The sequence below is a fragment of the Nerophis lumbriciformis genome, linkage group LG22 (assembly GCF_033978685.3).
Source record: "Nerophis lumbriciformis linkage group LG22, RoL_Nlum_v2.1, whole genome shotgun sequence".
Classification (NCBI taxonomy): domain Eukaryota; kingdom Metazoa; phylum Chordata; class Actinopteri; order Syngnathiformes; family Syngnathidae; genus Nerophis; species Nerophis lumbriciformis.
Window position 1 is genome coordinate 40,925,942 of NC_084569.2, and position 20,968 is coordinate 40,946,909.

The following is a 20,968-nucleotide window of genomic DNA, read 5'->3' on the forward strand; positions in this document are numbered from 1 at the left end:
CAAGGAGATACAGGCCCCTAACAAGGAGATACAGGCCCCTAACAAGGAGATACAGACCCCTAACAAGGGGATACAGCCCCTAACAAGGAGATACAGGCCCCTAACAAGGAGATACAGGCCCCTAACAAGGAGATACAGGCCCCTAACAAGGAGATACAGACCTCTAACAAGGAGATACAGGCCCCTAACAAGGAGATACAGACCCCTAACAAGGAGATACAAACCCCTAACAAGGAGATACAGCCCCTAACAAGGAGATACAGACCCTAACAAGGAGATACAGACCCCTAACAAGGAGATACAGACCCCTAACAAGGAGATACAGCCCCTAACAAGGAGATACAGACCCCAAACAAGGAGATACAGGCCCCTAACAAGGAGATACAGACCCCTAAAAAGGAGATACAGACCCCAAACAAGGAGATACAGACCCCTAACAAGGAGATACAGGCCCCTAACAAGGAGATACAGACCCCTAACAAGGAGATACAGACCCCTACCAAGGAGATACAGACCCCTACCAAGGAGATACAGACCCCTATCAAGGAGATACAGGCCCCTAACAAGGAGATACAGGCCCCTAACAAGGAGATACAGACCCCTAACAATGAGATACAGACCCCTAACAAGGAGATACAGACCCCTAACAATGAGATACAGACCCCTAACAAGGAGATACAGACCCCTAACAAGGAGATACAGGCCCCTAACAAGGAGATACAGACCTCTAACAAGGAGATACAGGCCCCTAACAAGGAGATACAGGCCCCTAACAAGGAGATACAGACCCCTAACAAGGAGATACAGGCCCCTAACAAGGAGATACAGACCCCTAACAAGGAGATACAGACCCCTAACAAGGAGATACAGACCCCTAACAAGGAGATACATGCCCCTAACAAGGAGATACAGGCCCCTAACAAGGAGATACAGCCCCTAACAAGGAGATACATACCCCTAACAAGGAGATACAGACCCCTAACAAGGAGATACCGACCTCTAACAAGGAGATACAGACCCCTAACAAGGAGATACAGACCTCTAACAAGGAGATACAGGCCCCTAACAAGGAGATACAGACCTCTAACAAGGAGATACAGGCCCCTAACAAGGTGATACAGACCCCTAACAAGGAGATACAGACCCCTAACAAGGAGATACAGACCCCTAACAAGGAGATACAGGCCCCTAACAAGGAGATACAGGCCCCTAACAAGGAGATACAGACCCCTAACAAGGAGATACATGCCCCTAACAAGGAGATACAGGCCCCTAACAAGGAGATACAGACCCCTAACAAGGAGATACAGGCCCCTAACAAGGAGATACAGACCCTAACAAGGAGATACAGACCCCTAACAAGGAGATACAGACCCCTAACAAGGAGATACAGACCCCTAACAAGGAGATACAGGCCCCTAACAAGGAGATACAGACCCCTAACAAGGAGATACAGACCCCTAACAAGGAGATACAGACCCCTAACAAGGAGATACAGGCCCCTAACAAGGAGATACAGACCCCTAACAAGGAGATACAGACCCCTAACAAGGAGATACAGGCCCCAAACAAGGAGATACAGGCCCCAAACAAGGAGATACAGGCCCCTAACAAGGAGTTACAGACCCCTAACAAGGAGATACAGACCCCTAACAAGGAGATACAGGCCCCTAACAAGGAGATACAGACCCCTAACAAGGAGATACAGACCCCTAACAAGGAGATACAGACCCCTAACAAGGAGATACAGACCCCAAACAAGGAGATACAGGCCCCTAACAAGGAGATACAGGCCCCTAACAAGGAGATACAGACCCCTAAAAAGGAGATACAGACCCCTAACAAGGAGATACAGCCCCTAACAAGGAGATACAGGCCTCTAACAAGGAGATACAGGCCCCTAACAAGAAGATACAGGCCCCTAGCAAAGAGATACAGACCCCTAACAAGGAGATACAGGCCCCTAACAAGGAGATACAGACCCCTAACAAGGAGATACAGACCCCTAACAAGGAGATACAGGCCTCTAACAAGGAGATACAGGCCCCTAACAAGGAGATACAGGCCCCTAACAAGGAGATACAGACCCCTAACAAGGAGATACAGACCCCTAACAAGGAGATACAGACCCCTAACAAGGAGATACAGACCCCTAACAAGGAGATACAGACCCCTAACAAGGAGATACAGCCCCTAACAAGGAGATACAGGCCCCTAACAAGGAGATACAGGCCCCTAACAAGGAGATACAGACCCCTAACAAGGAGATACAGACCCCTAACAAGGAGATACAGACCCTAACAAGGAGATACAGGCCCCTAAAAAGGAGATACAGACCCCTAACAAGGAGATACAGGTGTCGATCGGTGAGATGTTGTGTGCGGACGACGGAGATCACCAACTTGAAAAAGCTGCTGAACATGACATGTGGATTCCCGTCTGCCAGAGCATAAGAAGACGTAGCGGCAGTCAAAAGAAGAAGAAAAATGTGTATTTGTAAAAAAGAAAAAAATGTTGGCTTTTAATGGTTTTTGTTTGGCTCACTTTTTGTCTCCGATGACGTGTGGAAAGCATCGTTATGCAAATGAGGCGATGACATCATCATTTCAAAGTGAGGAAAACATGGAAGGTCTGCGTTACTTGTGAATATTCTATTTTATTACTAACTTTTTTAAAAGTCCATGTTTTGTACTCATCGTTTGTTGTTTGCCATAACGTCTGCTTCCTGTACTTTTTATGGATTTCACATTAAAATCACTTTTTCTCACAAATATTTTGAAATGATTTGTATTCTTTTCAATGAATTCTTAGAGCGTTTAAAAAGTGGTTTTAGTCACTTCTGCGTGTCTGTGGCTTTAATGCACAGGTGTCCACCTCAAGGCCCGGGGGCCACAGCTGGCCCGCCACGTCATTTGATGTGGCCCGCAGGGACCTGAAAAAATAATTTGCATCAGTAAAGTACTTCATAATTTCCTATATTATATTATCATACTTTCCCCCAAAAAAAACATTTTTAAATACAAATAAATACTTATTTGACTTATGATTTCACAGCAAGTTATCCATTATATATATATATATATATATATATATATATATATATATATATATATATATATATATATATATATATATATATATATATATATATATGTCTTAATAAGGTTATCCAAAAAATAGTGCTCGATACCGTAGTAGAGCGCAATATATGTATGTGTGGGGAAAAAAATCACAAGACTACTTCATCTCTACAGGCCTGTTTCATGAGGGGTTCCCTCAATCATCAGGAGATTTTAATGGGAGCATTCACATACCATGGTTTATATAGGGCACAGAGTGGGTGGGTACAGGCTGGCGTAGGGGCGTGGTGGAGCAGCGAGAATACCAAGAAGCGCATATGCCAAATTTTCAAAGAGAACGGCCTACGGATCACGATTGAAGCCAACAAGCAAACCGTCAACTTCCTCGACGTCACTTTCAACCTGAGAAATAACAGCTACCAACCATTCACGAAATCCAACACAACACTCCAATACGTGCACCATGACAGCAACCACCCACCCACCACCACGAAAAGAATACCTACCGGAATTAATAAAAGGCTATCGATGCTGTCATCTAGCAAAGCTGAATTTGACCAAGCAACCCCCCCGTACCAAAAAGCCCTTGATGAAAGCGGATACAATTTCACCCTCACCTATGAACCCACGCCAGGAAACCAGCCAAAAAAGAACAGAAAACGAAACAACATCATCTGGTACAACCCCCCATACAGCAAAAACGTCTCAACTAACATTGGCCACAAATTCCTCACTCTGATTGACAAACACTTCCCCAAAGACAACACCCTAAGAAAAGTATTCAACAAGAACAACATTAAATTGAGCTACAGCTGTATGAACAATATACGACAAATTATCTCAAACCACAACAAAACAATTGCAAATGAGCCGTCGACCCCCGGACAGAGCGACCCCAAAACCAACAAAGGCTGCAACTGCCGCAAGAAACCTGATTGCCCTCTCAACGGGGGGTGCTTACAAACATCAGTTGTTTACCAATCTAAGGTAACACGCAAGGACATTAACACATCCGACACATATGTAGGATTAACCGAGGGAGAGTTTAAAACCAGATGGAACAATCACAAGGCTTCTTTCAGGAACCAAAACCTGCGGAATACCACAGAACTCAGCAAACACATTTGGGACCTCAAAGACAATAATGTTGAATATTCAATAACATGGCAAATTCTTGCATCCAGCACACCTTACAATAGTGGTAATAAAAGATGCAACCTATGCTTGAAAGAGAAACTGTTTATTATATACCGTCCAGACCTGTCATCCCTCAACAAGCGCAGCGAAATTGTAACAGCATGCCGCCACAGACGGAAACACCTCCTAGGTAACACATGAGCCAATCACCACGCCCCTAGGCCAGCCTGCACCCACCCACTCTGTACCCTATATAAACCATGGTATGTGAATGCTCCCATTAAAATCTCCTGATGATTGAGGGAACCCCTCATGAAACAGGCCTGTAGAGATGAAGTAGTCTTGTGATTTTTTTCCCCACACATACATATATATATATATATATCTTTTTATATATATGTATCAATAAAGTACTGTAACTTTTCTTACTAAATGTATTCTTTCTTTCTATTTAAGGAGAAAAAAAATATGTACTCCATGTAATCGCAAATTATGTGAACTTAAATATTGTCTAATTATGCAAAAATATATTATGAAACATTCAAACCATTTTTTAAATATAAATAAATACTAATAATAATTATTTCAAAGCAAGTTATCCATCAAATTGTGCAATGTAAAAGTAGCAATAGATTTCATGGTCAAATTGTTAAATTGACTGTGGTTTTTACAGCATTTTTCTCTAAATTAAAAAAACTGTACTTTTTTTTACTGTAATAAACTGTGGTGCTGTTTTGGCATTTACAGTAATACACCAAAAAATCTACACTTGTTGATTGGCGGTTAAAAAAATAACTGGCAGCTCAGGTGCCAAAATTGTACGGTAAAATTGCAGTTTTTAATTTGATTTACAGTAAAAAAAAAAAAAAAAAATCTAAATTTTACAGTAAAATTCTTGGTAACTGAGCTGCCTTTTTTTTTTTTTTTTTACCATAAAAACAGCAGTACTGTTATAATGTACACTACATTTTGAGGTGGAATTATTGCAACTTACCATATTTTTTTACATTTTAATTAAAAAAATCTACTAATAAAATGCATAGAAAATGTGACACCTCTGTTCTCTGGCCTGGAGGATGTGGCAGTACAGCAAATGTCCAGCAGGGGGCAGCATTGTCAAGGTCTTGCAGTGTGGCACAACCTTGAAAACAGATGACATTTTTCAATGAAAACAATAAAGAAATGCAAAATATTACACACACTATCAAAATAATATAGACATATAATTAAGTTAGTTGAAACAATATTAACAATTAATCGTTTGGGCAACAATTCTACAGACTTTTTTACATTGGCTGATGATAATAATAATGATAAGAAATGAGTATGACGTGTTCACACTATGGAGGGTCAAATGGGACAAAATTAAATAAATACTTTGTTTAATAATAACTTATATGGGTCGTTAATCCATTAGAATTGGAGTTAAATACATAAATGTTTCACAAAATGTGGTATTTATTTATTCATTGTAAAATAGTTGGCCAGGGCGCTAGGCTTTATTTTAAGACGTGTAGCAAAGCCTTCGGAATGTGCGCTACTGTGCTAACGTTGCACGTACTTCTGAACAGCGACGTCGCATTCTGATAAAGTGGACAGCTCCCACGTCTGTGTCTGACTTTATTTTAAGATGTGTAGTGAAGCCTTCGGAACGTGCGCTACCGTGCTAACGTTGCACGTACTTCTGAACGGCGACGTCACGTTCTGATAAATGTGTACAGCTCCCAACTCTGTGTCTGACTAAATGTTGGCCGGGCACTAGGCTTTGTTTTAAGATGTGTAGCGAAGCCTTTTTATATCGGCCAAGGTGTATTTATGAAGCACTTAAAAAAAACAGCTCAAGCTGCTCCACAATGCTGTACAAATTAGGTTAAAAAAAAAGTGTTACAAATCACGAAAATCCACCAAAAAAAAATGTTGAAAAAGTAAATAAAAACATCGGACAGGTTTAAAAAAACGAAAAATATAAATGAATGAAATAGTTAATAAAATGAAATAAAATTGATTCAAATATATTTTAAAGAATTAAAAAGTCTCGCTTAGCTTTTTTGTATGTATTTTAAGAGCTGATTTACTAAATATATATATATATATATATATATATATATATATATATATATATATATATATATATATATATATATATATATATATATATATAAAATCAAATAAATACGTGAATTTCAGTGAATTACAGCTATACAGGTATGTATATATATATATATATATATATATATATATATATATATATTAGAGATGCGCGGATAGGCAATTATTTCATCCGCAACCGCATCAGAAAGTCGTCAACCATCCGCCATCCACCCGATGTAACATTTGATCAGAACCGCATCCGCCCGCACCCGCCCGTTGTTATATATCTAATATAGACGATGCAAGGCATTAGTGAGGTTATAAAGCTTTTGCCTGATGAAGAAAGGAGACTGATCCAATGCAGCACAGACATTTGCGTGCCACGCTGTCACGACCCAGACGCACACCAGTGCGCAATCATATGGGAGCCGCGCTGAGCGCACCTCCAAGCGCGTCTCGCTGCCGGCGACGGCCGGGTATATGGGCCCGACGCTCCAGCGCCATCCATTTTCAGGGCTAGTTGATTCGGCAGGTGGGTTGTTACACACTCCTTAGCGGGTTCCGACTTCCATGGCCACCGTCCTAGCTGCTGTCTATATCAACCAGGGTGAGCCCCACCCCTTTCGTGAGCGCACTGCGCACGGAGTGACCCCTGTTACGCGCCCCCGGCAACAGGGGTGGCGGGCAGGTAAGCTGCGCGGGCGGAGCGCGCGGAGTGACCCCTGTTACGAGCCCCCGCCCACGGGGGTGGCGGGCAGGTAAGCTGCTTACCTGCTGCGCGTGACGCCGGCCGCGGCGAAGGCGGACGAGGCGGGGTGTCGGTGCGGTGGGCGCGGTGGTGACCCTGGACGTGCGTCGGGCCCTTCTCGCGGATCGCCTCAGCTACGGCTCCCGGTGGGGCCCTCTCGGGGGAAGGGGCCTCGGTCCCGGACCCCGGCGAGGCGTCCCTTCTCCGCTCCGTAAAAGTGCCCATCTCTTTTTCTTTTTTTTTCTTCTGTTGTGGCATATGCTGCAGGTGCCTGCTCGTTTTTCGTATGTGGGTAACAACATTTAACTATGTATATATATTTACCAATTGGTTTAACTGCCACCCGCCTGAATCTATTTAAAATCTAATTTTTTTTTAACCACCCGACCCGACCCGACCCGCGGATAAAATCAAATTTTTTAAAATTTCATCCGCCCGATCCGCGGATAATCCGCGGACTCCGCGGTTGTGCCCGCAAACCGCGCATCTCTAATATATATATATATATATATATATATATATATATATATATATATATATATATATATATACACCCACCCCCAGCGGGTCTTTTGAATATCTCCCTAATTCTGAGGTCTCAAGGTTGGCAAGTATGATCGTAAACCTCTTGTTTAGGTGTTTAAAAAGAGACAAAATACATTTCACATATGAAATGTATTTTGACTGAATAAAGTAAAATAGTTGACGTAAGTTTAATAAATGAAAATAGAAATACGAAATTGGAAGGCGATCAGGGGGCCATTGGGTGTTGACAGTTACGGAAGGGGGGGTGGGAGGGGGTGAGGCTGTTAGGCAAAACAGCCGGAGTGGGCGGGGCTACAGCCCAGGCTTGACCAATCCCAGCTCGTGGAAGGAAGCGGAAATAAAAGCTCGCTAAGCTAATGCTAACACTGATGCTAACAGCCACAGTCGGGCTCCGAGGACGGGCTGGAAGAACATCGGCTTCTTTGCTCTTCTACCGCCCGAAAGCGGATAACAACTCCACGCGGATTTATTTGTTACGGTGGTAACGTCGACGCGGATAACATCGAGTGGTGAGTTTTAACTTCAGCGTTACGTTTTTTTTTGGTTTTTTTTTTGGTGGGGTGGGTGGTTGGGGGGGGGGAGGAAGCTGAAAGTTCGCCCCGCTGTTTCCTCTCACGACGCAGGCTAGTCAAGTTCAGCCCGGGCTAGCCTAGCCTAGCCTAGCCTAGCCTAGCCTAGCCTAGCCTAGCCTAGCCTAGCCTAGCCTAGCTTCTCACGACGCAGGCTAGCCTAGCCTAGCTTAGCTTAGTTTAGCAACAACAGCTTGCGCTATGAAAAAAAAAGGTGTTTTCTCCTCCTTGTCATGTTTGCCAACGCCGAAGCTCCGTTCAATAATGGACGTCTTTTCTTCGTTTAAAACCCCCGCTTTTGTCCTTGTTTGGTGTTGACGCCTCGCTACTCTATTATGCTATATTCATATAAGTGAGTTTGATGAGCACTTTGCATCGCGGTTATTGTTACCGACCGTTAGCCAGCATGCTAGCCCTAGCATGGCAGGCAGGAGACAGGGCGCAGCTCCCACTGGAGCTAATCTGTTAAAAAAAAAAAAAGCACGATTGTGTGACAATTAATATACTATTTATATTATCTATAAGTGACAACAGAAAAAATAGAGAGTTTAGCATGGATTCCATCTGTGTGTGCGTCCTCTAAAACGCCTGCCTTGTTATTGCATTGTGTTACATTGTTTGACAGCGATAACAACGATTTTATCGATCGCCTGTCCGACGATAATTTCATTCCAATACAGTTGCAGATCGAATTGTTTTTTTGCTCCATCCTCTGTTGCAACCTGACGTTCTCTGTAAAAAAATAAAAAATAAAGCAACAGGCAGTGTTGCCACAGTTACCTTGAAAAACTCATCTGATTAATGACCAGAGGTGGGTAGAGTAGCCAGAAATTGTACTCAAGTAAGAGTACTGTTACTTTAGAGATTTATTACTCAAGTAAAAGTAAGGAGTAGTCACCCAAATATTTACTTGAGTAAAAGTAAAAAGTATGTTGTGAAAAAACTACTCAAGTACTGAGTAACTGATGAGTAACATATACACACACACATATATATATATATACACACACATACATATATATGTATACATACATTGATATATACAGTATATCATTTATATTTATTTATTTTGCCGTTTTTGTTTACATGTTAAAGGTGTTTTAATGAATATACATGCATGTTTGACACATATATATTCCTTTCTTTCATGAAAACAAGAATATAAGTTGGTGTATTACCTGATTCTGATGACTTGCATTGATTGTAATCAGACAGTAGTGATGATAACGTCCACGTTTTCAAATGGAGGAGAAAAAAAGTTCCTCCTTTCTGTCTAATACCACATGAAAGTGGTTGGTTTTTGGCTTCTTATTTGTCCAGCTTCCATATTCGTTTTTATACACTTTACAAGAAATACATTGGCGGCAAACTCCGTAGCTTGCTAGCTTGTTTGCACTGGCTTTCGGAGACTCTTATTTTGAAAGCGCAGGCGCGATGGAGCGGCACTTTTATTGTGAAGACAGGAACTGTGCAGTCAGTCTTTAGGCTTTTGACGGGATGTACGGTTAAAATAAAAAATGGTCTTTTTTCCTTCACACTTTTGATTGATTGATTGGAACTTTTATTAGTAGATTGCACAGTACAGTACATATTCCGTTCGATTGACCACTAAATGGTAACACCCGAATACGTTTTTCAACTTGTTTAAGTCAGGTCATGTGACCGCCTGGCTCTGTTTGATTGGTCCAACGTCACCAGTGACTGCATCTGATTGGTGGAACGAAGTGAAACGTCACCAGTAAGGCAGGCACTTTGAAGGTCTGTCTGACAGACCAAAACAAACAAAGCGTGCATTAACAGATCGATAAAAATTAGTAGCGAGTAGCGAGCTGAATGTAGATAAAAGTAGCGTTTCTTCTCTATAAATATACTAAAGTAAAAGTAAAAGTATGTTGCATTAAAACTACTCTTAGAAGTACAATTTATCCCAAAAGTTACTCAAGTAGATGTAACGGAGTAAATGTAGCGCGTTACTACCCACCTCTGTTAATGACTACTGATTATTCCTTTAGAAAGTAACTTAGTTACTTTACTGATTAGTTGATTTTAAAAGTTAGATTTACAAGTTACTTTATTAGTTACATTCAGCAATGCAACTACGGACATTACCCCCGCCGCCTCAACATAAAAATGACAAGCGGTTTTGCCAATAATCACTTTATTTAACATCAATAACTGCACTGGGGTGAGTTTTTCCTTGCCCTTATGTGGGCTTTGTACCGAGGATGTCGTTGTGGCTTGTGCAGCCCTTTGAGACACTTGTGATTTAGGGCTATATAAATAAACATTGATTGATTGATTGACTTAACATAAATACTTGTTTTTACATATTAAGAAAATAAATAATGACAGTCTTTCTTTACTGTACATAAATACTTGTTTTATATTTTTATATATATATATATATATATATATATATATATATATATATATATATATATATATATATAAATAAAAACAGTTTTTCTTTACAGCAGTTGACATAAATTATTTGTTTTTTATAAAATAAATACTGTCTTTTTTACTTGACTGTTAATACCGCAATGGCAAAATCTACAAATATAAATGTAACTATTAAATTATGTGAAACTTTTCTTGTGAATACTGAACCTGTTGTTTACAACATCAAAGCAACTAGGCGTGCTTTTACAAAACAGTGTATAACACCACGTTAGCTCTAATTGTTCTATTACAGTGGTTCTTAACCTTACCATACCAACTTTATTTATAAAGCCCTTTTAAGACAAGCACAGTTGAAAAACAAAGGGCTGTACACCACAAAGAAACGGAGGTAAAGGACAGACTAAAAAATAACATTTAAAACAGAAATCAAAATACACATTTAAAAAGCAAATATAAATTACCCTAAGAACAGTTTTGTTAGATAAAAACAGTTTAAAAGTTAAAAACAGTTCAAAAAGTTAAAAGCTAAAAACAGTTTAAAGTCTCATGCTGGGTTAAAAGCCAGTGAATAAAAATGGGTTTTAAGAAGGGTCTTAAAAATAGCCAAAGAAGGGGCCTGTCTCACATGGAGAGGGAGATCGTTCCAGAGTTTGGGGTTGGAGGTACCGAACTCCACCAGTTTCTTATGCGCATTCACCGTACCCTTCTTTGGTGAAAAATAAAATGTTTTTTTTTTTCAAATTCAAGAAAATGTTATATGTTTGTTTACTGGTGCACAAAATGAACCGTGTATGAACATCACCTTGTTGAAAGAACAAAACCAACACAGTGCATAAACTCACAACAAATTAAATAAATAAATGATAAATGGGTTATACTTGTATAGCACTTTTCTACCTTCAAGGTACTCAAAGCGTTTTGACAGTATTTCCGCATTCACCCATTCACACACTGATGGCGGGAGCTGCCATGCAAGGCGCTAACCAGCAGCCATCAGGAGCAAGGGGTGAAGTGTCTTGCCCAAGGACACAACGGACGTGACTAGGATGGTACACACCTTAAACAAGTTGAAAAACTTATTCGGGTGTTACCATTTAGTGGTCAATTGTACGGAATATGTACTGTACTGTGTAAACTGTACTGTTTCATATAATGTATTCTCTTCCTTTGCAATCTGCTAGTAAAAGTTTCAATCGATCAATCAAACAACCGGCAAATCAGATGGAAAATTAGAGGGAACATTGTTTGGGGGTATCCATAATACGCTGATAGGGAGAAGTTTTTATTTACACGATTAGTCGGATGTGTCTTTACCTCCGTGGCGGAGGCTCCGCCGAACCCCTGAGGCCGACTCACCGAACCCCTAGGGTTCGACCGAACCCAGGTTAAGAACCACTGTTCTATAGTTATAGTCAAGTTATGAGTCAAACAGTGGTGTGGGGCGAGTAAACCAGTGGTTGTACCTCATTAACAAAAGCCTCTCAAACCTCTTGTCAGAAGGTTTATTCCTCATTCAGTGCGGCTTTCAGGTTGCTCTCCATCTATACATACCGTATTTTCCGCACCACAAGGCGCCCTGGGTTATAAGCCGCGCCTTCAATGAACGGCATATTTCAAAACTTTGTCCACCCATAAGCCGCCCCGTGTTGTAAGCCGCATCTAACTGCGCTAAAGGAATGTCAAAAAAACAGTCATGGAATCGTATATCAACATGGACGGAGCTGCTGAAAAAAGCCACCCGGCCTCTTCGCGTAAACTTAAACTTACCTTAACCACTTGCTCATCTTTTCTTCATCCATCCCTTCGAGTTAGCTTTTATGATGACGCCGGCTGGAAAGGTCTCTTTTGGCAAGGTCTTCCTTTTGAATATCACCATGGGTGGAAGTTTCTGGCCATTAGCATGGCAAGCTAGAACCACAGTAAAGGATGACTTCTCATTCCCTGTGGTGCGAATATTCACCGTACGTGCTCCCGTTGTATCCACAGTGCGGTTCACAGGAATATCAGTTGCTGTGAAATAGTAATCCGTGTGCGGATGGAGAGATTGCGTCTTTTCATGAACCGGTTCCCTGTCACTTGGTAGGAGCCATTTTGTGGTCTTTACAGATGTAAACACACAAAGGAAATGAAACGTACGGTATATCCGCGCGCTTTTTCTTCTTCTACGCGGGCGGGTGGTTGCTTACAGTAGAAGAAGAAGCGCTTCCTGTTCTATGGGGGCGGGTGCTTACCTTGGCGGTTGCTTGCGTAGAAGAAGAAGCGCTTCCTGTTCTACCGGGAAAAAAGATGGCGGTTGTTTACCGAAGTTGCGAGACCGAAACTTTATGAAAATGAATCTTAATATTTATCCATATATAAAGCGCACCGGGTTATAAGGCGCACTGTCAGCTTTTGAGAAAATTTGTGGTTTTTAGGTGCGCCTTATAGTGCGGAAAATACGGTACTCCATTTCCAGGTAAGACGAAAAGGATGTTCTGTGAGGCACGTCCGCGTTGATCGTAGCGAGGATCTTGTTTATTATGGCACGAAACGAGGGCGAGTCAACTGTGCTTAAGGGCAGCATTTCCTCGACAACATACTGCCCGACCAACTTAAAAACGCGCTTCTCTCTCCGCACTCCATTGTTGTTTACTTCGGCGTCGCACACGTGTGTCATCCTCATGGTAAAAACGTGACATGTCGCTTACGTGACGTCACTTTCCAAGACCGCAGGGAGAAATACAATTTCTTTTTACGAGGGAAAATAAACAATAGTAACGCACAGTGACTTGGATTAAATAACCTTTAATCTGACTACTGGTTTGGAAATAGTAACGCGTTTGATTTTTTTTGCCACGACTCTACAAGATTGCATGGTTTTACGACGACGTCGGGTTGTGTTGGATTCATTTGACGACAACTAAAGGAGATAATGCAGTTTTATCCCTTCAGCAGCTGCAGGTCAAGCTAATGTGTCACTTCATCTCCAGTCTGCACAGGTGGTTAGCAGGCAGACTGTTTGTGGTTATTGGCAGGGCCCGGAATGTTCATACAAACATTGCCTATAAAGACAGAAATAGTTAACTTTTTTCAGCCATTCACTGTAAAACGAGTTTAGCTTTTGACCAACAATGTCAGGACCGCATTGTTTTCTGTGATGACTAAGTGATTTTTGCAGAAACATAAAAGTACACAGTTATTATCAGTGCCTCCAGAGTTTTTTTGTTTTTTTTGTGATTGTTGCATCTAGTGTTGTGTGATCTGCACAGAGGTGGGTAGAGTAGCCAGAAATTGTACTCAAGTAAGAGTACTGTTACTTTAGAGATTTATTACTCAAGTAAAAGTAAGGAGTAGTCACCCAAATATTTACTTGAGTAAAAGTAAAAAGTATGTTGTGAAAAAACTACTCAAGTACTGAGTAACTGATGAGTAACATACACACACATATCATATATATATATATATATATATATATATATATATATATATATATATATATATACATACACATATATATATATATATATATATATATATATATATATATATATATATATATATACACACACATATATATATATACATACATTGATATATACAGTATACAATTTATATTTATTTATTTTGCCGTTTTTGTTTACATGTTAAAGGTGTTTTAATGAATATACATGCATGTTTAACACATATAGATTCCTTTCTTTCATGAAGACAAGAATATAAGTTGGTGTATTACCTGATTCTGATGACTTGCATTGATTGTAATCAGACAGTAGTGATGATAACGTCCTCGTTTTCAAATGGAGGAGAAAAAAAGTTCCTCCTTTCTGTCTAATACCACATGAAATTGGTTGTTTTTTGGCATCTTGTTTGTCCAGCTTCCATATTCGTTTTTATACACTTTACAAGAAATACATTGGCGGCAAACTCCGTAGCTTGCTAGCTTGTTTGCGCTGGCTTTCGGAGACTCTTATTTTGAAAGCGCAGGCGCGATGGAGCGGCACTTTTATTGTGTAGACAGGAACTGTGCAGTCAGTCTTTAGGCGTTTGACCGGATGTACGGTTGAAATAAAAAAGGGTCTTTTTTCCTTCACACTTTTGATTGATTGATTGAAACTTTTATTAGTAGATTGCACAGTACAGTACATATTCTGTACAATTGACCACTAAATGGTAACATCCGAATACGTTTTTCAACTTGTTTAAGTCAGGTCATGTGACCGCCTGGCTCTGTTTGATTGGTCCAACGTCACCAGTGACTGCATCTGATTGGTGGAACGGAGTGAAACGTCACCAGTGACTGTATTTGTTGAAACGCAGGCACTATGAAGGTCTGTCTGACAGACCAAAACAAACAAAGCGTGCATTAACAGATCGATAAAAATTAGTAGCGAGCTGAATGTAGATAAAAGTAGCGGAGTAAAAGTAGCGTTTCTTCTCTATAATACTCAAGTAAAAGTAAAAGTATGTTGCATTAAAACTACTCTTAGAAGTACAAATTATCACAAAAGTTACTCAAGTAGATGTAACGGAGTAAATGTAGCGCGTTACTACCCACCTTTGGATCTGCACAAACTAGTAGAATATAATAGAAAGTACTTTATTGATCCCTGGGGGAAATTCCAATTCATAATATATCACGATATCAGTGATTTTATATCCTGATAACAAGAGTCATTTTTCTAAAATATTATACACATACACACTAGGGTTGTCTCGATACCCATATTTTGGTACGGGTACCAAAATGTATTTCAATACTTTTCTAAATAAAGGGGACCACAATAAAATGTCATTGTTTTTATTTGAACAAAAAATGTTAGTTTATTATTGTAATTTTGTCGTTCAATAAAATAGTCAACATACTAGACAACTTGTCTTTTAGTAGTAAGTAAACAAACAAAGACTCCTAATTAGTCTGCTGACGTATGCAGTAACATATTGTGTCATTTATACACCTATTATTTTGTACACATTATGAGGGACGAACTGCAAAAATGTATTATTAATCTACTTGTTCATTTACTGTTAATATCTGCTTCTTTTCTGTTTTGACATGTTCTATCTACAATTCTAAAATGTAATAATCACTTATTCTTCTCTTCTTTGATACTTTACATTAGTTTTGGATGATACCACAAATTTAGGTATCGATCATGTGTCCAGGGACGTATTTACTAGGTTTATAAACATAATATGAATTCTAAAAAAAGGAAAAAAGATTTTGTGATGGTAAAAAAATATCGATGTAATCATAGTAGTATCAACTAGATACGCTCCTGTACTTGGTATCATTACAGTGGATGTCAGGTGTAGATCCACCCATGGCATTTGTTTACATTGTGACGCCGGTGAGCTATTGTATCCTCCTACGGTGTGCAGTGAAGCATGTTTAGCTATTCCTCGTCTATTCCTATCTCAGCTACAATCGGGCAGAAGGCGGGGTACACCCTGGACAAGTCGCCACCTCATCACAGGGCCAACACAGATAGACAGACAACATTCACACTCACATTCACACACTAGGGCCAATTTAGTGTTGCCAGTCAACCTATCCCCAGGTGCATGTGTGATGTAAATGCCGGAAGTATATTACTGTTTTCTGAGTTCTTTGGATGCTTGGTATAGAATTTTACATTACATTTTCAATGACTATAATGTTGGTATATTAACTACTAAAGAACTAGATATTGTGTGGTACATTACATGGGGCATGTAAGTGTCAAAAAGATAACCAGAAAAGGTTTGTAGAGGAGAATAAATGTAAATGTAAAATAGTGCAGAAATTCACCCATGTGTTTTGATTTTCAATATTTTCTTTCAGGGTTCACGTGCCAGCACTTCTTGCTGATAGATATGTTCCTCTTTCATTCTCCGTTTCCTCTATTTTTCCTGAAAAAAGATAAGACAATTAAACAAATATTTTTTGAGGGGGGAAGCAAGGACTTGTGATGCACCGCAACTTAACAAAAATGAGACTGAATGAGAAAGATGGACAAACAAGGCCAGTATGCCGAAAGCGATGGCAACAAAAGAAGACAACAAAACAAACCACCCAGCCCAGTTTTTCTGAGGATAACCTGCACTTCATCATGATCCATATTTACTTCCGTGACATTTTTGCGAACGGAGATTGAGAATCCATTTTATATTTTAAGTTTGTTTACTTTTTAAGATGATTAAAAGTTCTTGACCTTCCAATCACAATGCTGAAACAACTAATGTTGAATAAGTATTGTGTTTTAAAGGGTTGCTTGCCGTATTGTTATTATTCCATATAAGGCAACATAATGTTGGTAGTAGGGTTGTCTCGATACCAATATTTTGGTACCGTTACCAAAATGTATTTCAATAGTTTTGTAAATAAAGGGGACCAGTAAAAAATGTCATTGTCTTTATTTGAACAAAAAATGTTTGGGTACATGAAACATATGTTTATTATTGTAATTTAGTCCTTAAATAAAATAGTGAACATACTAGACAACTTGTCTTTTAGTAGTAAGTAAACAAACAAAAACTCTTAATTAGTCTGCTGACATATGCAGTAACATATTGTGTCATTTATACACCTATTATTTTGTCAACATTATGAGGGACAAACTGTAAAAATGGATTATTAATCTACTTGTTCATTTACTGTTAATATCTGCTTATTTTCTGTTTTAACATGTTCTATCTACATTTCTGTTAAAATTTAATAATCACTTATTCTCTTGTTTGATACTTTACATTAGTTTTGGATGATACCACACATTTAGGTATGGATCTGATACCAAGTAGTTACAGGATCATACATTGGTCATATTCAAAGTCCTCATGTGTCCAGGGACGTATTTACTGACTATAAACATAATATGAATTTTTTTAAAAGGAAAATAGATTTTGTGACGATAAAAAATATCGATGTAATCATAGTAGTATCGACTAGATACACTCTTGTACTTGGTATCGTTACAGTGGATGTCAGGTGTAGATCCACCCATGGCATTTGTTTACATTGTGACGCCGGTGAGCTATTGTATCCTCCTACGAAGCATGTTTAACTATTCCTCGTCCTCCAGTGATAATGAAACTTGTAAGAAACTTACTTTATTTGTTGCCATGGAGGCCAGGATTAGTGATTTAGAAGTAGCTAAAACACTGCCGACTGCGGATAGATGTTAGCCGCTAGATGGCTTGCCATGTCAGTGTTATAACTTCACCTTTATCTTTACTTTTTACACCAAAATGCGTCCATTCTCCCTTTTCAGTCTACACACTGTGTCTGCTTGTAAGTACTCTGTGTGTAATTTTCAGACATAATATAGTACCGTTTTGTCTAATTGGAGTAATGAATGGAGAATCCGTACGAGTAGGAACGCTATGGACGGCTAGTAGACTGAATACACTTTTACTTCCAGTTGGAAGGACTAAATGGAAGGACACTGCAGCCCCTGCAATGAGCGAACTCGTCCAAAAGATGGCGCCATAGCACAAACAATAACACACCTTATCAGTGTGTTATTGTTTGTTTTTAAGCTATTGCATTATGGCTGTCAGTAAAAGAAAATCCCTAATTTAGCCGCACCGTTAAAGCCGCAGGGTTCAAAGCGTAATTAAAAAGTAGTGGAATTTACATTACATTTATTTGAAGTAAGTTGGTGTGTTGCTAAAAGGAATTCCCGACCTCAGCTACTTTGTGTACATTTCTCACAGACCTGTGCCGCACATCTTAGTCAGCTTCTTCTCTCTCTCCCTTCTGACAGGAACCTTGCTGCGGCCTTTATGTAAGGTCAAAGCCCTACGGCAACGGGTCACAGACGGGAGGAGAGACTCGGGAGAAAAGCATCTGGCCTCAGAAGCCGGGATAAGCTGTGTTTTTATTTTTTATTCAGTCCCCCAATCACGACACCAGCCAAGAAATCCACTTGCACGCAAACCATGGAGGCCATTGCCAAATACGATTTCAAAGCCACTGCTGATGATGAACTTAGCTTTAAACGTGGAGAAGTCCTCAAGGTAAGCAAAAACCTTTTTTTCCCCATCCTTCATTTGCGGGAATGGCTTGTCTGTAGAAACCATAATTATGAAATGCTCTGTTGCTGCGGCTGAACTTCCTCTTGGATGAATTCTGTTATGTAAGCCCAGTTACAGAAGTGCCATCAGCATTCAATTCTCATATGACTTTAGAAGACGTACAGCAAAGGAATGCAGTGCAAAGTTCCAAATAATTGTTCCTCGTCCAAAAATAGGCACTTTTTTCCAGCAGAAAAGACGTCTCATTCACCCGAGTCAGCGATCATATAAATGTGTGCTTTAACGATGAGGTTGTTTTACTATGCGTTGAGTAGGTCTGCAACGATTAATCGATTATTTTGATTAATATTCTGTTTCGATTAATCGCTTAATGCGTGCAACTCCAGACAGCATAAAGAAGGTAAAACAAGTTGAATAGAAGGTAAATAAAAGGTAATATAAGTAAATTAATAAGGTGAAAAAAGGTAAATAGGAGATAAAGTTGTAAATGCAAGTAGATATAAGGTACAACAAGGTAAATAGAAGATAAAATACGTTAAAAGGTAATAGATAAAAGAAAAATATAAGGTAAATAAAAGATAAAAGAAGGTAGTGTATCTAGAAGGTAAATAAAGTAAAATAAGTTAAATAGAAGATAAAATAAGGTAAATAAAAGGTACAAGTAAGAATATAGAAGGTAAAACAAGATAAAAAGATGGTCAAATTAGGTAAATGGTAAAGATAAAATAAGTTAAATAAGTAGGTAAAAGGTCAAATAAGTTAAAAGATAAAAGGTAGATAAAAATTTAAATAGGTTAAATGAAAGGTAAAAGTAGGAATATAGAAGCTAAAAATAAATAAAAAAAACAAGGTAAAAGACAGTCAAATAAGGTAAGTAGGCCGTATTTTCCGCACTATAAGGCGCACCTAAAAACCACAAATTTTCTCAAAAGCTAACAGTGCGCCTTATAACCCGGTGCGCTTTATTACGATTAATTTTCATAAAGTTTCGATCTCGCAACTTCGGTAAACAGCCGCCATCTTTTTTCCCGGTAGAACAGGAAGCGCTTCTTCTTCTACGCAAGCAACCGCCAAGGAAAGCACCCGCCCCCATAGAACAGGAAGCGCTTCACCCGCCCCCATAGAACAGGAAGCGCTTCACCCGCCCCCGGAAGAAGAAGAAAAAACGCGCGGATATCACCGTACGTTTCATTTCCTGTTTACATCTGTAAAGACCACAAAATGGCTCCTACTAAGCGATCCGGTTCATAAAAAGACGCAATCTCTCCATCCGCACACGGATTACTACCGTATTTCACAGCAACTGAACCGCACTGTGGAACGGGAGCACGTACGGTGAATATTCGCACCACGGAATGAGAAGTCATCCTTCACTGTGGTTCTAGCTTGCCATGCTAACTTCACCCATGGTGATATTCAAAAGGAAGACCTTGCCAAAAGAGACCTTTCCAGCCGGCGTCATCATAAAAGCTAACTCGAAGGGATGGATGGATGAAGAAAAGATGAGCGAGTGGTTAAGGGAAGTTTACGCGAAGAGGCCGGGTGGCTTTTTTCACACAGCTCCGAAGGCGAACACACCTTCACTAAGACGGGCAGACAGCCTCGGACGACATACGCCAACATTTGCCAGTGGATCGTAAATGCTTGGGCAGATATTTCGGTCACAACTGTGGTCCGAGCTTTCCGGAAGGCAGGATTCACAGAACAACAGCGACACTGACTCCCGATGACTTCTACGAGACGGAACCGGCCATTTTGGATACCACGCTTGCGCAACTTTTCAATTCGGACACCGAAGACGAAGAATTCGAAGGATTTACGAATGAAGAATAACTTCAGAAGGTGAGCGCTATGTTTATTTTGTGTGTTGTGACATTAACGTTCGAGCAACATTATGTTACTATTGCTCTACACCATTTTGAATTTTACTATGTTTGTGATTGCACATTTGCGTACATTTTGGGACAGAGTTGTTAGAACGCTGGTTTTCAATATATTATTAAAGTTTGACTGAACTATCTGACTGTTTTTTTGACATTCACTTTAGCGCAGCGTTTTTTTGACATTCACTTTAGCGCAGCGTAGGCGCGGCTTATAGTCCGGGGCGGCTTATTGGTGGACAAAATTATGAAATATGTAATTCATAGAAGGTGCGGCTAATAATCCGGTGCGCCTTATAGTGCGGAAAATACGGTAAATAGAAGGTAAATAAAAGGTAATATAAGTATATTAAAGGTAGAATAAGGTGAAAAAGAGTAAACAGAAGATAAAGTAGTAAATAAAAAGTAATGAAGGTAAATGTAAAGTAGATAGAAGGTACAACAAGGTAAATAGAAGGTAAAATACTTTAAAGGGTAGTAGATAAAAGGAAAATATAAGGTAAATAAAATGTAATAGAAGGT

General features: G+C 39.6%; 1 protein-coding gene across 2 annotated transcripts in view; it reads left to right on the forward strand.

Annotated features, from left to right (window-relative positions):
* The first annotated feature begins 7,966 nt into the window (after positions 1-7,966).
* The window catches only part of grb2b (growth factor receptor-bound protein 2b), a 118,648-nt gene continuing 105,646 nt past the window's right edge, over positions 7,967-20,968 (forward strand). For both annotated transcript variants that reach the window (XM_061973869.2, XM_061973871.2), the window contains exons 1-2: positions 7,967-8,111; positions 18,296-18,548. In XM_061973869.2, coding sequence (XP_061829853.1) covers positions 18,471-18,548 — 78 coding nt within the window. In that variant the 5' untranslated portion in view covers positions 7,967-8,111; positions 18,296-18,470. The remainder of the gene's footprint in view (positions 8,112-18,295; positions 18,549-20,968) is intronic.